This window comes from Cheilinus undulatus, linkage group 5 (assembly GCF_018320785.1).
Source record: "Cheilinus undulatus linkage group 5, ASM1832078v1, whole genome shotgun sequence".
Classification (NCBI taxonomy): Eukaryota; Metazoa; Chordata; class Actinopteri; order Labriformes; family Labridae; genus Cheilinus; species Cheilinus undulatus.
The window spans coordinates 22,534,149-22,553,626 of NC_054869.1; the positions used below are offsets into that span (position 1 = coordinate 22,534,149).

The 19,478-nt window shown below is 38.6% G+C and overlaps 2 protein-coding genes across 2 annotated transcripts; one reads left to right on the forward strand and one right to left on the reverse strand.

The window, feature by feature from the left end:
• Window positions 1–380: 380 nt before the first annotated feature.
• Window positions 381–10,023, reverse strand: pes (pescadillo). Its single transcript, XM_041786557.1, has 15 exons — window positions 9,884–10,023; window positions 9,568–9,647; window positions 8,615–8,768; window positions 8,278–8,387; window positions 6,160–6,331; window positions 5,957–6,046; window positions 5,607–5,723; window positions 5,283–5,360; window positions 3,858–3,947; window positions 3,181–3,311; window positions 2,940–3,065; window positions 2,320–2,504; window positions 1,899–2,047; window positions 1,643–1,801; window positions 381–1,429 (listed from the first exon to the last, which is right to left on the reverse strand). The coding sequence occupies exons 1-15, from the start codon at window positions 9,905–9,907 to the stop codon at window positions 1,355–1,357; spliced, it is 1,740 nt and encodes a 579-aa protein (XP_041642491.1). The 5' UTR covers window positions 9,908–10,023; the 3' UTR covers window positions 381–1,354.
• A 638-nt stretch (window positions 10,024–10,661) lies between these two features.
• Window positions 10,662–18,004, forward strand: p2rx2 (purinergic receptor P2X, ligand-gated ion channel, 2). The gene is made up of 13 exons (XM_041788295.1): window positions 10,662–10,672; window positions 11,367–11,507; window positions 11,942–12,077; window positions 12,194–12,265; window positions 12,380–12,455; window positions 12,539–12,635; window positions 14,067–14,147; window positions 14,220–14,373; window positions 15,339–15,469; window positions 15,549–15,639; window positions 15,707–15,772; window positions 15,871–15,948; window positions 17,825–18,004. Exons 2-13 carry the CDS (start codon window positions 11,368–11,370, stop codon window positions 17,921–17,923), a joined length of 1,221 nt encoding a protein of 406 aa, XP_041644229.1. The 5' UTR covers window positions 10,662–10,672; window position 11,367; the 3' UTR covers window positions 17,924–18,004.
• Window positions 18,005–19,478: the final 1,474 nt, after the last annotated feature.

A 19,478-nucleotide genomic window follows, 5' to 3' on the forward strand; every position in this document is an offset into this window, starting at 1 on the left:
TGTGGCTTCACACAGAGGGCCATTGAGTGTGGACACTGGAGTCTGAGCTGCAAGCTGACAGGAGGGGTGGAAAACAGCATAAAAAGAACAAATGCAGAAAGCCTGAGCACAAAGAGCCTAATTGTACCACTTGATCAAGACTGCTGCGTTCTGTATTGTTTGAAATGCTTATTGCTTTAGGGGGTATGTGTACACAGGACAGCTATTACATGTTGAACACAGGTTAGACAAATTTCTAAACAAACTGAGCCACCGACACAGCCTGGACTCTCAGGCAATCATACCATCTAAATGCTTAAAAATTATTTTAATTTATTAACATTATTTATTTGTAATTTAAACATTTAACATGCCCAGTGTTTAAACTGCATAAACTCTGATTTCAGGAAATTTTGCATGAGACTCGTGTTCTCAATTCAACTCTTGGAGATGTTTCAATAGAGAACTAAATGAACATTGAGCCTTTGACACTCCATCAGAGACACTCCATTTGGCTCTGCTAGCCAGGATGCAGCAATATGTGCCGCTAATGCCAAGCACGGTACAGTAAGTGTGAGCTCCCTCTCCTCACAGCGGCCCCTCGCTCTCAGATCAGCCCTGCTCATCCCACACTCGTCATGCCACACAGCACGACACTGCTGCTTTTGTTGAGTGAGGCGGGCCTTTGCCCTCAAACACCCAGAGTACCAGGGTGAGACCCGGACTGGGCGGGCATGCAAAGAATGCAGATCAGGACGAGAGGAAGGCATTGAGTGTCTTGAACTGAATGAGGAGACTGAGGAGAGTACGGCATGACTGGCTTGGCCTTCAGCCCACCATGATGACCTACAGCCTCAAGAGGGTACAGAGGGGCTACTGCTCATTCGTCATCAATGCCCACTGCCCAAGCGTGTAGACGATCCAGAGCAGCAGGATGGTTGACCTTGGTCCACAAATACTGTACAGCTGTAGACACTTGGGTCCAGGGTAATGTCAAAGGGTGGATTGTCCTCTATTCAGAGACTCTACTCAACTTCTGACTTCTATTTGAAGATCACAAAAAACATGCTTCATTTTAACTGCCGTTTACTTTAAAATACAGAGCATATCAAGTACAGATGTGAAATAAACAGGGAGAAATATCTGTGCGATGTAGAATGGTTCATACAAACAAAAGTCAAACAGTCACTTTAACATTAATAATTACAGTTCTCATATAACATCCTGGATTTCATCTTGAAATCCATCACAAGACAATGCACCCTAATCAGTGTGCATGTAGCTCACTGAGCTCTCTGAGGCATGTACAGGTATCATTACACCTGCTACGCACTTTAAATGCATAGTCAGTCTGATAAATACAACATCCGATGATTCATTTTCTGGCTTTTTTCTTCTTTGATTTTTCAGCATCATCATGGGCCTTCCTCTTGGCAGCGAGCTTGTTAGCCTGAAAGAGCAAAAAAGCAGTTGAGGTATTTCAGAGGTCAGTGCACTCAGGGGCCATGCACACACCAGTTCAACAAAAATTGTTTAACTTTCTCAGAGCAAGATAAAATGCCTCGCTGTGGAAAAAAAATATCCAATGTTATGAATCTTATCTGTGCAAACAGACTTATCTACTCGTGGATCCATATTGAGTCTGTAAGAAACTGAAACAAACCTCTCGGACTTTTCTCTTCTTTCCAAACATGATCTTGTCGTAGAGGTATTTTTCCTTTTTCTTCATCATCATAATAGCCAGACGTTTCTCTTCTGCTTTCTCCTCCTGCTCCAAGCGTGCTGGGTTTTCCAGCTTTACTTTACCAGGAGTTACTTTGACCTGCAGAGAATAAAAGGAGGAAATATAAAACAAAGTCTCTTTGTAAAAAACAGGAAAAATCACAGAAAGATGGGAAAATGGATCACAAGTCTTTTACCTTGCCCTGGGATCTTTGTTCTTCCATCTTTTTCAGATTCTTCTCTTCTGCTTCGTCCTCTTCATCCTCTTCTTCATTATCATCTTCTTCATCCTCTTCTTCTTCACCTTCACCCTCCTCTTCCTCATCCTCTTCTTCCTCCTCATTGGCTGTGATGGAAGTAAAAATAAAAATGACATACCTCACACAGGCTAAATATCTGACTCACACTAATTCAATAAGGATTTTTGACACTACACATTTAAAATGTGTTATCAAATCTTCATGAGTCAATGAAAAATATCATACCAAACCTGCAGTTATGGTGCACCATATCTATCACTGATGCAGCCAAATGTATGAAAACTGACTGCAGCCTAACAATATATGAGATGTGCAATGTGAGAGCTATATTTTGGTCAAGAGACACTTAATTTCATACCAGGGGTTTCCCCTCGCTGTAGGGCCATGATCTTGAGTTTTTCAGGGGGCACATAGTCTCCATCCTTCTCCTCCACAAAGGGCGAGAGGTGGGGGGGCAGAGTCAACCCCAGGAAGTAGTCCTCCACAGGCAGAAGAATTTTGGCATTGACACAGTCATACACCCACTGAGGCTGGATGTAGTACCTACAGAGTTTGAAAAGGGAAAACTATGAAGTAAAGCTATTTATGCATATTTATTTCCTGATTTATTTCCTTGTTCTGATACAAAACAATAAGCACATCTTTTTTAAATTAACAAAGAGGATGTTCTTCTCTGATGTTTCTGTCAGAGGAAAAACCAGATGGAAACAATTTGTTTCTTTGAAAGTGAAGAACTAGATAAAGAAAGGAGGCCAGAGTCCGTCAAACATTCAGAGAACAGGGCTGCTTTGAGACAAGAGAGCCCAAAGACGATCATACAAAAAGGCTTTGTGGGGGATGATAATGTACAAGAGGGGAGAAGACAGACTTCCTGTATTTAAGATTCAGATAAATCCTGTAAATAAAGTGGCTTCATAAACAGTGATTGTTCTCTTGGTTTAAAAAGAAGCAAATGTAATTTTAAAATCCATTCTTTACCTGTTGATGTATTGTTTCTCAATGTTTGGTCTGTCAACGATCTGATGTGTAATCGTCTCGTCAGTCACTTCATATGTGCTACCAATGCACACAGACTTATCCCAGGACACCTCACCACCAAAACACCTGAAGTTAACAACACAAATAATAAATGAACGCCCAAGCATTACTTAAATGCTGAAATAAATGTGATAAATAATAAAACTAAGCTGTAAACTGCACTGAAGCAGTGCTCACTTACCGGATGATGAAAGCCAGTGACTCTCTGGGACTTTCTCTGTTAAGGAAAAACTTCAGCCCCACAAAAAGCTTTCTCTGAGCCTCCTGCTGTTTCTGCTCCTTTTCTCTGGCCTCCATCTTTTCGATGTCCTCCTGGAAAAAAAGGAAACATTCATTTATAGTTTTTAAGGTGTTATATATACGCTGAATAGCCACCAGAAGGCACAATATTTAAAAATAAAAAAAAATCAAATGTTAAAACTGGTCAAAACGGCACCACAGCAGCATTTACTGTCATTATATTTGAAGTAATTTCCCTTTAACTATTTTTTTTTTTTTTGGCAAATAATTGCAGTGTTTTGTAGTTCTCTAAACTTACTCTTGTACAACGTCTGGAAAAACAAGTAAGGACAGAGAATTATTTTTTTCCACGAAACCAAAACTGGCACTTGTTTTATCTTGTTGAAAACCAGTCCATGTGTTTGAACAGCCTTAAAGTAGTGAAGCGAATCAACCATGGAAACCAAACTTGAAGCTGTAGTCCCCAGTCTCACACCTGAAAAGCTTAGACTCCTCTGACAAAGATCCTGATCTCTCACTTCTGTCCATAGAGACCAATTAGTTTATCTACTGTTGTTCGACAGAATCATGACTATGATTTATTTTTTCATTGTATTCAAAAGAAATGGGATAAATTACCCCTTCAACAGGGAACTGGTCGAGTTCAGCCTCCTCTTCCTCTGTAGAAGAAACGACCCGCGCCAGACTGGCACTCAGAGCGGACAATTTCTGCAAAAAAAAAAAGGAAAAAAACAGAGGGTTACAACAATAATACCAACATTAACACATACTTTAATCCTACCTTGACTAAGGTAACTCTTCAGATAAAATAAGGCTCGTTATATTCAGGTTACAACACAATAAAACTATTACACTTCACCATCTACAGAAGGGTGCATGGGACTCTGCACATAGTAAGGTCTGTAATTATTTGGGCAATGACTATTTTTCTCATGTCGCTGTTCAACACCAGAATAGATTTGAAATAAATTAAGATATGACTGAAGTGCTGACTTTCAGATTTAATTCGAAGAGTTTAACAGAAATATGGCGTTTACTAGATGTGTCAATCTCTCCTTTTCAAGACTGTTCGATTTGAATCTCAATTCACGGGCTGTGATTCGATTCATTAATGATTCATTTGAATACAGGACACTTCAGTTCGCTCCGATCAATTATAAACTGTTTAAATAATCAAAATAACTTCTTGTTTAATGCAAAAAGAGTAACAGAGGCTTGCCAGATAGCTCTCAAATAGAGTATAGATTGCAGTCAGAACTGAGAATCCGAGGCACTCTGATGTTATACAAATCCTTTATCAAACAGGGGTATCTACATGTTTTGACTAACTTCTTGCTTTAAGAAAAATTAGAAAGGGGGGAAAACAATATCAGTTCAGAATAGTTTAAGTGTCTTTGTGTTTTTATACAAAAGGGACCAAGTATCAGACCTCCTGCTGAAACATTCGGACATGTTTATGAAATGAAGTTTTCATCTCACACCTGGCTCAGGTGTCTCACTCTGAACATTAGCTGGAAGATAAATATTAAAATGAGATTCTACTGGTACAAAAATCTTTGTCCTTCTATACTTGTAACTCCCCTGGCTTTATTAATCCTGATATTGGTAAAAACAAAATATAAAATTTACCCAAGAAGACAATTAAAGCTAATTTAATAATTAAAGGTCACATATTATGCAAAATACACGTTCTCAGGCTTTTCTAACAAAAATATGTGTTTAGTTTATTTACTCCAACAAAATCAAAGTGAATGGTATTGTTTGTGCTGTTTAAAGCAATGAAACAAAGATAGTTTCTGGTCACTCAGGATAACCTAGGGTTGTCAGTTTAGGAGATGACATATTACTCAAATACTGTGAGGACCATGATATGTATCCCACCCTTCAGTGTTGTAAGCAGGTGACAGTAGAAACCTTTGAAATGTTTCTCAAAAAGAAAACTTGGTGAACTAAATATCTCATTGTCTCAATGATTAAAAACTGTAGGCGAGTAGTATATGGTTTAAAAGATCCTCTAACATGATTCAAGATAGAAAGTATCACCTCTAAGTAGCTCTCTGAATTCATGGCGTAGTCTTCTTCGTCTTCTTCCTTCAGGTCTGACACTGCCTTACTGTCCAGCTACAAGTGAACAAATAATTATAAATCCACTGTCTGATCACACAACATCACTGTTTAATCGTCACAAGTTTAATCTCACTGAAATCTTGTACAGATAGAGATTAGATAGAGATTCATTGAGGATATTTCAATGTCAAAACATTTTTAAAAACATTAATCTTTAGTACTTTAACTACGTCAGCTTATATTTAACATTATGTTATTAATATTATTTACACTGAACATTTGCATATTCATAATGTTTACCTTTGGGGGATAGATCAGGTTGAGGGAATGGTAGAGTCTAAAGTTGACAAACCCCAGGAGTGTTGTGTACAGCTCTGTGAAAGTTGCCATTACTCTGTAGTCAACATCAGTCGGATGCTAAGAGGGCAAAAAAAACAAAACAAAAAAAAGGAGTTTGTTCCACAGATTAGTTTAGACTGGTGTAAAGATACAAAATATTGTATAACCCCAGGCGCAACAGATTGAGGTTGTCATCTGAGTAAGTAACTTTAGTGCAAGTGTTTTGTTTGAAACGATGACGTCCAAATGCTGACACAGCTGTGCCAATTTCTACTATAATCACTAAGGACTTCATTTCATCGTTCACTTACATCATGGGAGAACTGATAAGGCACCAGCCATGTAATAAGCTGTCCCATCACCTCCGCCTGGTAATATATTCCCTTGATGGAGATGAAGACCTATCATAAACAGACAAGTGTTGAGGTCATTACAGGACAAGAAATTCATCACAAACCAATTACAGCCCCTCCCTCTCTGTTATTAACATGTCAAACAATAATTAATGCTGCACCTTTCTGAGAGCACGAGATGCAATCACATAGTTCATCCACTCCACTGTGAGGCGCCTGCATAGCTGGATGGTCTGAACGTGGCATTTTCCTGTGCGGGCAAAGGTGGAGAAGAGGAAACTCATGCACAGGGCATCGTCAATATCACGGAGGGCATCGATGAATGAAGGGTATCTGCCAAAAATAAAGGAATATGAGTGAGACAACTCTGATTTTATGTAAAATAGATACAATTTCAAAGTAACTCCACCCTTTTAGTCTTTTGATTTACTACCAATTCAAAGCCTCTGCTGACTTCAATACCTTGATGTTATTCATCAAAAAACTTAAATCCTGTATTTTTAATCCAAGCAATGACTTTCCTTTGTATTTCTTTCAACAAGAAGACCCCATCAAACTTAACACTGACCCAGAAGAAGGCAAAGGTGTTATGCCATAACCCATTTATTAGCACTTACGTCTTCATCATACCTTACATTAGTACGGATTGACATCTATTTGGGCATTTGGATGGTAAGGTAATCCTAACAAACCTAGGGAATGGAAATCCCTGCTCTTTTGAGAGATGGGGATTATTTGGCACAGCTCTGTAATAAGAGAGGATCTATCATCTCTTCATATGGAACCATTTTTAAATGTATTAAATCTATTCAACATTAAAAATTGAAAAAAGGAAACCGACTCTTACGGCGCACTCACTCTAGGCCATCCGTACCGTATTCTAACTGTGCCGAAGCCCGTTTCACCCCCTCTCTGTCCCCACTTTGGCCCGCACTCTCACTGCTCAACGCATCCAGGCCTGGGCACGGATACACCATGCATCAATGTCATCACAGCGTCCACCATTGATGAATTTACACGTGTTGATGACTCAGTATACGTAAGTGTTGTTTTTAGGCTGTAAATAGCAACAGATTTATATGATATCTGATCTGACACTGGAGTTATTTTAGCTGACCTGGGATCAGTAACTACGTTAACTATACAGAGCACAGTGAGGAGAGAGAGAGCGAGAAAGTGGTTCATAGCGGAGAGTTATCGCTCACAGCATATAATCTGGAGCCTGATCAGAGTTCCAGGCACTTCTGCTGAATGAAACCCGGACTTTTTAACTCGTATGAGCCCCTATAGCCACTCTTCTGCGTGTCAATATACTATCTGAATCCCCGTGGAATTCTTATACACGCCATGAACTGATCCTTTTCTCTACATTTGGATGCTTTTCAGTGCTGCACCAAACACTCATGTCACAGGACAGCCTGTGTCCAGAGCAGGATTAAATGATCAGATAAAAAAAAAATTTTTAGAGAGCAATTTTAACCATCTGATGAGAGCTGGAGGTGAATGCGCCTCAGGATTAATAAACGATGTCCCGTCCAAACGTCAACAATCAAGATCACAATTTCACTTCTCGGTGACATGAAGTAGAATTAGAGGTAAGTTATTTCAGTGGATGATAGTTTGGAATTAAAATTTTAGAATAAGAGAAGTTAAATCAGCTGTGTGATTAACCCTGGCACACACTTGTCCGTGTAATTGGCACTCTCCTTTACGTACGGAGGATGAAAGGTGTTTGTTATCCTGTGAGCTGCTGTTTGTGGCTCAATCAAGGGAAGAAGCTTTATTCACAAACTAAAAAACCTCTCACAGTGGTTAAAGCCTGACTTTGCAAGACTGGTCGGAAATGTGGACTGGACTGGGATCCATTAGAACGAGATTGTAGAGCTGTGTGAAGTTAAATTCTTCAGCTCTTATAAAATCTTTGTAACTTGTTTAAATACAATGAGACAAAATATGTAATTCTTTCTCACACTCTAGAAAAATCCTGCTGTCTCTAGTGTGCAGCTGCCACCTCTGCTCTGGGGCGGGTCCATTTGTTGTTACTTCACGCTACGTCATATTCCCACGCTTGTGCTTCTTCATTTGCATCCGTGCTGTGCCTAGGCCCACCTCGTCCTTTCGTGCCGGGGCTGCAAAGTGTGCCGTGCCGAAGCACAGTACGATTGCACTCACATTGGCCAAACGTACCAGACTTTAGGCTGAAACGGGCCCAGGCACGGTACGGATGGCCTAGTGTGAGTGCACCCTTAAACAGGAGCTAGAGACCAACACTTTCTCACCTTTCTTTGATTATGTGGTCCAGTTTATAGGTGGGCTTGTTCTCCCTCAGTCTCTCAACGGCAGACCATTCTGTTTTTCCGTAGGCCCTTTTAAGTTTGCGTACAAATACCTGTTAACGTAAAACATACAAAATGTTCACTACAGACAACAATCAGAAAACGTAAACAAAGCACAGGGTTACTAATCACCAGGAAGAAATGACTAATATTGATAAAAGACATATATCAGGGGAAAAAAATCAACTTTTACTATTAAAGCTGTTTTTCACCTACTGGTGCACACAAGTGTTTAATTGCAGGTGTTGACAGTGACAAGGACAAAAGGAGTCTTTGATACCTTGTAATCTCTGAACTTGCCAACGATTGGCTCATGCATCAGAAAGCGGATGTCTTTGAGCAGGTAGAAGGTCCTTGCCGCTGTGGAACCCTTGTTCACCTTCTTCTTGTGCTTGGGCTCATGAGGGTAGATGCCTTTAAGAATGCACAGTCGCCTGAATGTCAGAGAGAGATTATCAGTTGTTGTTCAGCCACATAGTTACTGTTCAGGTAAATCTTTCCCACTTGGCATCTTGACAAAATTAGTTCTGGGAATGGATGATAAAACAACAAACATTTTAGAAGATCAATGTTTCATTATTTGGTCACAGTTAGGCTCTCTCAGCAGTCGTTATTAAAGAAAAAATACAATAACAAACGTGATTATCTTGTGTCTTTCTTAATTTTATTATTCTATTTAATCTAAACATTACTGTTTGGAGTCACAACAAGTAGATTTAAATCTAAACTTTAATTTTTCTCCTGGAATATATCAACCTAAATCAGCCATTAACAATGTCAAATGATGGGCTATATTACAAAGGACAATAATCTTTTTTGCATGCAATGAAACATTTCAAACTCCTATGTTTTTTTTAACTGGTCAGATGATTTCTGTTGATTTCATTTTGTGATGGTTCTGACGACTGTATTTGAATATTTCAAAATGTATTTCTGCAATGCTTTTAGCTTTGACATATGTGTAATAATAATATTATAATCAACATCTCTAATAGTTGTGTTGTAAAGATCATCAGAAATAAACAATAGTCCACACAGAAACCACTGCATCTCTTAAGCGGCAAAACTATGCACTGTGTACCTTATAATTAAAGATATACTTTATGTCGCCTCGGCGTTTTCTACCTTTACAAGTGTTTTGGCAACATAAGTCTCAGAAAAATGATAAAATAAAGCATGAAAAATATAATGTTCCTGTTTCTCGCAGCCAAATGCCTAAAATAGTCCAGTTACCTGAAATCAGGGAGGCTCAGCTGCAACTTCTTGCGAGCTTTATTTCTTGTGATGTAGTTGGTAGCAGAACCCCTTTCAAACTGGAAAACAATGACAAAGAGTCACATTTAACACAATCATTATGGAGGCAAATTTGATTCCTGGTCAGCTTAAATTAACTTTATACATTAACTTAAAAGCTCGTCTGAAGCAGAAGGACTTTGCTGTTTAAGAAAACAAACCTCTGCTATCTTAGCTTCGTTAGCTAACCAGTTAGCCTGGACTCCATGGGTTTTATTGTGGCTAAGCTCGACATAAACAGAACGTCAACTCTTACCTTCTTCTTCTGAATACCTCCCATTTTCAAATTATTTGTTATTCTTCGTACAAGTTAAGATAATTTAGTTATTCACAAGTTTTTAGTTTACAGGAGCCCGCTGCTCAGACCACAAACAACAGCAGACGATGCACGTGTCGTTTGACATGCGCGGAGGAGGCGGTTCAGCTGTAATCAGGACCCCGAAGAGAAGCTGGCCGTTGTCCGCCTGTTGAAAAAAGAAGGGAAAAAACAAACAAACAAAAAAAAACCAAAAAAACCCCAAAAAAAAAAAAACAGTTTTAAGGCGGTTGGCATCCATCACTTTGGTGCTTTACTACATCCTTTCATTGCCGAGATTTGGCTCTGACAATGGAGTAAATAAAATACATCCTTCCTCGGAACAATTGTATGAATGATAGTGGTTGACAAAATAAATATACAGATAAATAATCGAAATTATGTAAAAAGTCATAATTGTGAAACAAAAAGTCGAAATTATGAGATAAAAAGTCAAAATTATGAGATAAAAAGTCAAAATTATAAAATAATAAAGTCATAATTATGAGATGAAAAAATCATAATAATGAGATTAAATAGTCGAAATTATGAGATAAAATGTATATAAATATAAAAGAATGAGATAAGATGCTTTTTCAGAACATAAGAACTGTTCTTTGGTGAGACAAAATTTATGATTGAAAGCAGGGGCGTAGCTAGGGATTTTGGGCCCCAAGAAAGAATATTACAAGGTCCCCCCTTAACTGGCTAGCTAAGCAACAAATGTTGCATAATTTTTTACAAATATATATGCATTTTAATGAATTTTTGAAGCATATCTCCATTTATAAGCATTATTTTTACTATGGTTAAATTGAATTTACTTGCATTATTTTACAGCGTTGGACTATACCATTTGGACATTTTTAAGGGAGGAGTTGAGGCCCCCCAGTATTTTTTTACTCTATTTGATACAAACTTCAGTCTGTTGACCCATTCATTTTATTGCTTTTGATTCAATAATGACACTTATTACTAAGAAACAATAGATAAAAACACACTTTAATTGCAGGCTCCTCAAGGGCCCCTCCCAACTATGGGCCTGGGTGATCAGTGCCCTTTCCCCCCCTGTGCTACACCCCTGATTGAAAGAATCAGCAAAATACGTTCATGTGGTGAACTTTAAGGATTTAACCTGTTTTTTTTTTTTTTTTTTTTTTGTCTAATCAAGTAAAAAGTTGAAGATATCAAAATCATCAGAATAAAATGTCCTGGGATAAATTACATGATTCACCTCTTTGAGCAGCCCCACCCCCTTCACTTCTCCCTCACTCCAGTTTGATCCAGGGATGCTTGAGAGGAAGTGAGAGAGATGCTGGTCAGAGCTGAACAGGAGCAGAGCGTTAGAAAGAAAACAATACTGAGAGAATTGGAAAGCTTGATATTGAGAGATAAACTGATCAAGAAATAGGCTTCTTGTCTGAAAAGCATATAGTTAGTTCACCATGGGCCTGCGTGAATTTATAAAGGATTATTTTCTTGGTTTCTGGGACTATGAGACACCAAAGGTGATGGTGGTTAAAAACATAACTCTTGGAGTTATATACAGAACCGTCCAGTTTCTTGTGATCACCTATTTCATCTGGTAAGCCTCATCAATGTGTTTGTTGCATGCTAAATGTGCTGAAATGACTCTACAGCTACATAAGTCTCAAATGAATGGATGAAAATTTTCAGTTTTGTAGAAGTGATGTGTGTCCTTTGTGAAATGAAGTTAAAATAAATTACCATAATTGATGGAAAAACTTTCTTTGTCTGGAATTATGGTTTAGTCTATCAGTCAGTTATCAGATATGTAATTTGAACTTTTGAGTTTTCATGAAAATATTCAGACATTTTTGAAATCTTAAACTAATTCTTAAATAAGATGTCTTAGATTTTATAACTGCAGTGCGTCATGCTGTCTTCCATCTTAGCTTCAGCAAAATGGGATGAACTAGGTAATGTGATACCTCCAATTTAACTTGACGTCATGACAGAAAATGTGATATCGGGTCTTTCTGCTCTATCAAACTGAAGGTATGTCTTCATAAGTCAGAAAGCCTACCAAGAGAGTGAAACTCGTCCAGAGAGCTCAGTTTACACACTCATGAAAGGCTCAGCAGTCCATGGAGACGATGTCTTGGACACTGTGGAGTATGCTCGACCCTCAGAGGTGATTCTAAAACAAATGCTGCAACGAAATTAAAAAGGTCTAAAATACTGAATTCTATGAATTTTGATTAATTCTTAAGACCAGAGTTACTTTTGATGCGTTTCTTTCCCGCTAAGGGTGGTGATGTGATCAGCACAATACTAAGACGAGAAGTTACATATGACCAGAAGCAATCAACCTGTGCAGAGGTGAGAGCTCCTTAAGAGCCTTTTTTAAAGTTAAAGCTTAAAAGAAAAAGATACTTTAGTAAAGCGTTTCAGTTTAAAATATGTTCTCCAATGACTGAGTCTGTTTCACTTCAGTCTTTCCAAGTTGCCAACGCCAATTGTACAACAGACTCTGACTGCGTCCCTGGAGAGGTTGACTTTGATGGCCATGGTATTTGATTTTTCCTCTGTGAATATTTTTTTTAAGTAAATCTTGGTATGCCACTCTTATTGGTTTTTAACTCTTTTATGCAGGAAGAAGGACCGGCAGATGTGTTCAGTACTACAACCACACCTTCAAAACCTGTGAGATCCAAAGCTGGTGTCCCATTGAGGAGTATGCTGTAGTGCGGTGAGATTCTTTTCCCAAGTTTGAGTTCATTTATTTACTCTGCTCTGGAAAACAAAAACAGCAACTTAAAATTGTTAGTTCACACAACTGTAGCCATTGCTTATCTTACGTTAATTTAGGAATATTTTTATTTTCCATGCCCTAAAGGACAGAGGAGGTAAAAATTACTTTTTAGATTTTTGACCTTTGCGCCTTCCAAGGTCAGGACAACTGATAAAAGGGGAAAAATGGGGAGAGTGGGGGTAAAAAGAGTGAAGACATGCACCAAACACTGCCAGGATCTAGTACAGTGAGGACTTTAGCCTCAGTACAAGTGCCTGCTCAAGCAAGTGAGCCAAATCAGTGCCTGAAATAATTCCTTTTTTCTTTTAATTAAGCTGCTCCAGAACATTAATCGTTTTGTTTATAAACTTAAATTTCTGTGTAGCTTTTGCTGTATGCTTCAGGTCATTGTCTTGCTGGAAAATAAGTCTTTCAATTTACACTCTACCTTTACCAGCCTTCCAGGGCCGGGCTGAGAAGCATCCCCACAGCATGATGCTGCCACCACCATGCTTCACAGTGAGGATGGTGTGTTTGTGATGATGTGCAGTGTTTGGTGTCTGCTGAACATAGCGTCTTGTCTGATGGCCAAAAAGCACCATTTTGTTCTCATCAGACCAAAGAACCTTTGCCCTCTTGACCATGGGGTCTCCCGCATCCTTTTGGCAAACTCTGGCTGAGATTTAATGAGTTTCCTTGAACAGTAGCTTTCTCTTTGCCACTCTAAATAAAGGTTTGACTGGTGAAGAACTGAGGCAACCATTTTGTAAGCTGAGTCTCTCCCATTTGATTTGCTAAAGCTTGTAACTCCTACAGAGCAGACATAGGTGTCTTGTTGGCCTGTCTCACTAGTGGCCTCATCTAGGTAGACCTACAAAGGTGCCATAATCCTTCCATTTCTTTATGATGGATTTAACTGAACTTGGAGGGATGTCTGGTGCCTTGGATGATTTTTTTGTATCCATCCCATGGCTTCCACTTTCCATTAATCTTTTCTCTGAGTTGCTTGGAGTGCTCTTTTGTCTCCATGATGTAATAGTTGCCAGGAATACTGATTAACCAGTGACTGGACCTTCCAGACACAGGTGTCTTTATACTACAATCACTTGAGACACATTCACTGCACTCAGGCAATTTCCATTTCACTAATTGGGAGACTACAAGCATCAATTGGCTGGACCTCTGTTGAATTAGGTCAGTCACTTTAAATGGGCCAAATATTTATGCACTCATTTTACATTACACATTTTATTCAATTCTAGACATCAGGATCGATTTATACACTCAGTAAACATGGGGTGTTCTGATCTGTGTTGGGAGCTGTTGCTACTAGTAGCCTACAGAATAACAGAAACCAGCTAATAGATGCTGTTTGTTTATCTCCAACAGAGAACCACCATTAACAGAGGCCATTAACTTCACAGTGTTCATCAGGAACTCTATCCACTTCCCCAGATTTAAAGTGCTGAGGTAAAATACACACATGCGTGCATGCTGAAATAAGTGTAGAGCTTCTGACCAACTCCTGCTTTTGCTCTGCAGGGGGAACATAAAAGATGCTTCAAACAAACGCAACATGCACAGATATCTCAATAAATGTCACTATGATGAAGAGAAGGAGCCCTACTGTCCAAACTTTCGCCTGGGCTACATTGCAAATCAGGCGAGGGAGAATTTCAGTGAGCTCTGCAGGACTGTAAGTATGAGTTCTGCATGCAACAGGTGCTGATGTTTTAATGATATCGTGTAGATCAGTGGTTCCCAACCGTTTTTTCCTCAGGCCCCCCCCCCCCCCACTCGCATCAGAGAAAGCCACACCCCCCTTGTACCCACTCGGAAAAAGTACAGATCATTTGAAATTGTTTTCATTGACAAAATCCCAACATAACAGACCTATATAGACTTGTTCTTGAGTAAAGATCTATCTCCAAACTATTCATTATTATTACAGTGCATTAGGACCACTCTTGGAAAAAAGACTAATTTCAAGGAAAAAAAAAAATCAGGTTTAAAAAATTAATTATTTAAAAAAATGCATTTTTATGACTTTAAATCAGTAAATGTCCCTGAACCCTGGATAAGAATTTTTAAGATTATTGAGCCCAAAAGTCAAAATCTGACCACTTTTTTCAGTTTGGTTTCTTGTAAATTTTTGTCTTCACACTGTTGTAAAATTAGGATTTGAAAAACCTTTAAACCTAAAAAAATGAGTTTTTAATGTCAATTAAAGACTTTTTAAATTATGAAATTTTGATTTTTCTTGTAAATTCCTGACTTTTGAAACACTAAAATGTTGTAAATATAGCCTAAGACTTTAAAATCTTAAAAATTTGGATTGTTTTCCAAACAAATTTTTGACCGTTTTTATTAGAAATCTACAGATTTTCCTTATATTTTAATCTTTTAGGTTGGTCCCTATACTCTATTGTACATTAGGTTTGTAATCATGATTATTTTTCAAATGAACATCTAATTTTGACAATGTCAGGGCAGACAGGGCCCCGAGTCCCCCCTGAAATCTTAGGCGACCCTCTTAGGGGTCCCTGGACCCCAGGTTGGGAACCACTGGTGTAGATGACACATAGCTGCTTTAGAATGCCCTGCTTTTTTATGGTGCTGAATTGTATAAGATATAATGACTACTGTTTTTTTCTTTCTCAGGGAGGAGTGATAGGAGTTTTCATTAACTGGAAGTGTAACCTGGATTTAGATCCTTCTCATTGTAAGCCCACTTATTCTTTCCGTCGTCTTGATCTTCGAAAGGATCAGGCCAGCTCTGGTTACTATTACAGGTGAGACAAAATACTTATGCAACCTGAATTTACACTTTGAATTTTACAAACTTTCCCAGCCTCTGTCTAATTTCTCCAGGTTTGCCAAATATTATGATAAGGACGGGGTAGAGTCTCGGACACTAATCAAGGCCTATGGCATGCGGCTGGATGTCATAGTTCATGGACATGTAAGTAGTTTCTCCAGCATTTATAGTTTACTTTCAGTGCAAAATTAAAGTATGATCTTTCTTTTAGGCTGGTAAATTCAGTCCCATCCCGACTATCATCAGCACAGTGACCGCTATGACTTCAGTTGGGATTGTGAGTAATTACTTCATCTTATATTGAGGCTCAAAACTCAGCAGCTATGCTGTTTGCATCACACTGAAAATCTGTTGTTTTATGTTTCATTCCTCAAGTGCACCATCATCTGTGATTGGATCATGCTGACGTTTATTGACAAAAACGAGGTTTACAGTGAGAGAAAGTTTGATGAGGTAAGTAAAAAAATCGAGTTATACCTCTACACAAGCTGTGTGGAGGGTAGCCAGTTGAGACCATTCATTTATTTTCACAAAGAAAAGCTGATAAGATTAAGAATCATATCACACCCTTGCCTATGATGGAAATCTTACCAAAAGAAAGAACAATTACTAATCTGCTAGTGGGTTGGTTTTTTGAAACTTTGCGTTAAAGAATATAAACCATTTAATGCTAATAAATAACCAGTTTACAAAAAAATAAAACCCAAACCCTATAATGTCAAAATGACAAATTTTTTTTTACAAAATTATGTCAATTTTAAGTATGTAAGGTAAAATAAATGACTGCATAAATATTTGTACCATTTAAAGTGGCTGACCTTATTCAACAGAGGACGAGCCAGTTTGTGCTAGTATTCTCATAATTACTGAAATTGGGATCACCTGAGTGCAGTGAATGTGTCTCAAGTGATTGTAGTATAAAGACACCTGTGTCTGGAAGGCCCAGTCATTACTTAATCAGTATTCCTGACTACCATTACACCATGAAGAACACCCCAAGCAACTCAGAATAAACGTTGTTGAAAAGTCATGGAATGGATACAAGAACTTTTCAAGGCACTGAACATCCCCCAGAGTTTAGTTAAATCCATCATCAGGAAATGGAAGGATTATGGCACATGTAAATCTGCATAGATCGGGCCATCCTCACAAACTGTGTGACCGCTCAAGAAGGAGACTAGTGAGAGAGGCTACCAAGACACCTATGTCTACTCTGTAGGAGTTACTAGCTGAGATGGGAGAGACTCTGCATACGACTGTTGTTCGGGTTCTTCACCAGTCAAAGCTTTATGGTAGAGTGGCAAAGAGAAAGCCACTGGTAAAGAAAAATCATATTAATTCTCAACTAGATTTCACCAAATAACATGTAGGAGACTCTACGGTCAAGTGGAAGAAAGTTCTCTGGTCTGTTGAGACCAAAGTGATGTACTGCACATCAACATAAGCACAGTATCCCTAATGTGAAGCATCATGCTGTGGGGATGCTTCTCAGCAGCTGGCCCTGGAAGGTTCATAAAGGTAGAGGATAAATTGAATGCTGTAAAATCTAGGAAAAGTCTGGAGGACAATCTTATTCAGTCTGCAAGAGAACTATGGCTTGGGGGAGGATTTATTTTCCAGCAAGACAATGACTAAAAGCATACAGCAAAAGATACAGAACTGGTTCAAAGACGACAAGGTGAATGTTCTGGAGTGGTCAAGTCAAAGCCCAGACCTCAATTCACTAGAGGATTAGTGGCTGGACTTGAAAAGGGCTGTTCATGTCTGGTCCCTGTGCAACCTTACAGAGCTTGAGCAGTTTTGCAAAGAAGAATGGAGTAAAAATGCAGCGTCAGGCTGTTCAGGCCTGATTGAGACCTATCCACACACGCTCAGTGCTGTGGTTGCAGCCATAGGTGGATCTGCTAAATAATGACTTAAATGTTGAATGTCTATGTAGTCACTTATTTTACATTACATATTTTCATTTAATTGACATTACTGTTGTAGAAATCTGTTTTTACTTTTTTAGTAATATTTTTTTGTCAAAGAAGCCAAATTATGTAGAGCATGACTGATTTATAAAATCAGCAAAAGGGTTAAACATCTAAGGGGGTGAATACTTATTATAGGCTCTGTACATGATTCATCATAGTGAACAGTTGCCAGAATACAAATAAGTCATCATACCAGCTTCAAGCAAGCACAGACATCAGAATCCTCCATATTTTGAGTGCTATCAGCTTTCCCACAGATTTGAATAGGTAAATCACTTGTGCCTTATTTCCATACAGCTTCTCTGTTCCACTGTTTCATGCCTCATTCATTGAAGGATATCTGTTTTCCACAGATTGTCAAGGAGCCCACAGTTTCCATTCCTACAGAGCTCAGCTACATCAATAGCTACGGCTCAAACCATTCAGACCTGTCAGAGGGTGTACCGCTTTAATGTGATCAGCACGTCCCCAGTCCCTGCTGGCCCACATTTGGACTCTCCTCAATCAGCTGACTGTTGCGACAACTCTAAGAGGTTTTTCGGATCAGTTATGGACGGCCGGCAGCTGCTATAATTTGGTTTGTGGGAATAAACTGACGGAGAAGCACAGAGACTGAGAACAAGGCTTGTTTGCAGTGGAATTATTTTATACAGTAGAACCTGGATGGACCCCAGTGACAAAACAATTATCTAAATTTTTTTTCTTTTGACATTACATGACTTTTGAGGATTTTTTAATTTCCTCAGTATGTAAAGAAAATAAACAAGGTCATTGCAGCAAAAATTAGAGTACACAACCATGCAAGCTATGCCTGTATACATCATTGTATTGCAGACGCTGAATGCAATAAATGTCTGTATCTATCAACACAAATTTCATAAGCTCTCATAAACCTGCACCATTTTCAGCATAAACCTGCACACCATGGTTTAAAAATCTACATATTGTCATTCATTTCAGCCTATTGTGTTGAGAGGAAGCAGGGGGGAAACAGCCAGGAGGCTCATGAGGAAGGCAATGAGCAGTAATCAAATAACTCTGACATTTCCCACAAAATGGTTTCTCTAACAAGATTGTGGGAAGTGTGAATCCATCTGGACCATTGAGAGCAATACAAATGTCAGTAGTGAAAAAGAACGACTTAAGATTAAGTTGAATAGATCGATAGCTTGCCATGATGTACGGTTGAGCACATGGACAGTGACATGTCCGTCTTGCAGCTCATGTTTAAAAAATGAAACTAAGACGACAATGAAGTTTGTTTTATCTCAAGTTTTTGTGCTGATGTTAATTTGCTTTTTTATTTAACTCTGTTTGATCTCTGATGGCTAAACAGTGAAAATGTAAAGAATTTAGTCAAAGGCTCTCTAAGTGCTTCATTTGTCAACCTACATGTTCAGTTTATGTCGGTGAGAAGCTCCAAGAAAGCCAATCTAATTGTGCCTCAGATCCAAGTCTGAAATGTGATTACTTGTCTGGGAGACACCCATCAGCAGGCAAAGTGAGTCATCTAAAGGGCCAATGAGGTTAAAGTGATGGAGATGCATGGGTTAAGAACATTGTAATGCAGTCTTGCTCACAGTAAATCAACAACCATGAAGAGAACCTCCTTCAGTCAATAACAGTAAAAGAAGCTCTCAGAAATAAAATACCTGATTTCTGTATTTTCGGTGAAAAATGCTCTGGTGTATTTAAGTGTTGGGCTCATAACATCAAATACAGGATTTCAGATTCACACAATGATTCCTCATAAACAAAAGTATAAATCAGACAAAGACCAAAGAATTAAAGCTGTGTTGGACTGTGAAGTTTCTCTGCCCCACCCATTAACAAGACCCATAAAATCTCAGAAAATACAGTTTTAAGGGTCTGAACATGTTTTGCTACTTAAAAAAGGACAGCTATAAATGGTCAAAAACCTTTATTTTTAGTTATGTTGCTAACAAACGAACAAACAAACCAACTCAATCACATAACCTCCTTGGCAGAGGTAATAATCCCATACTT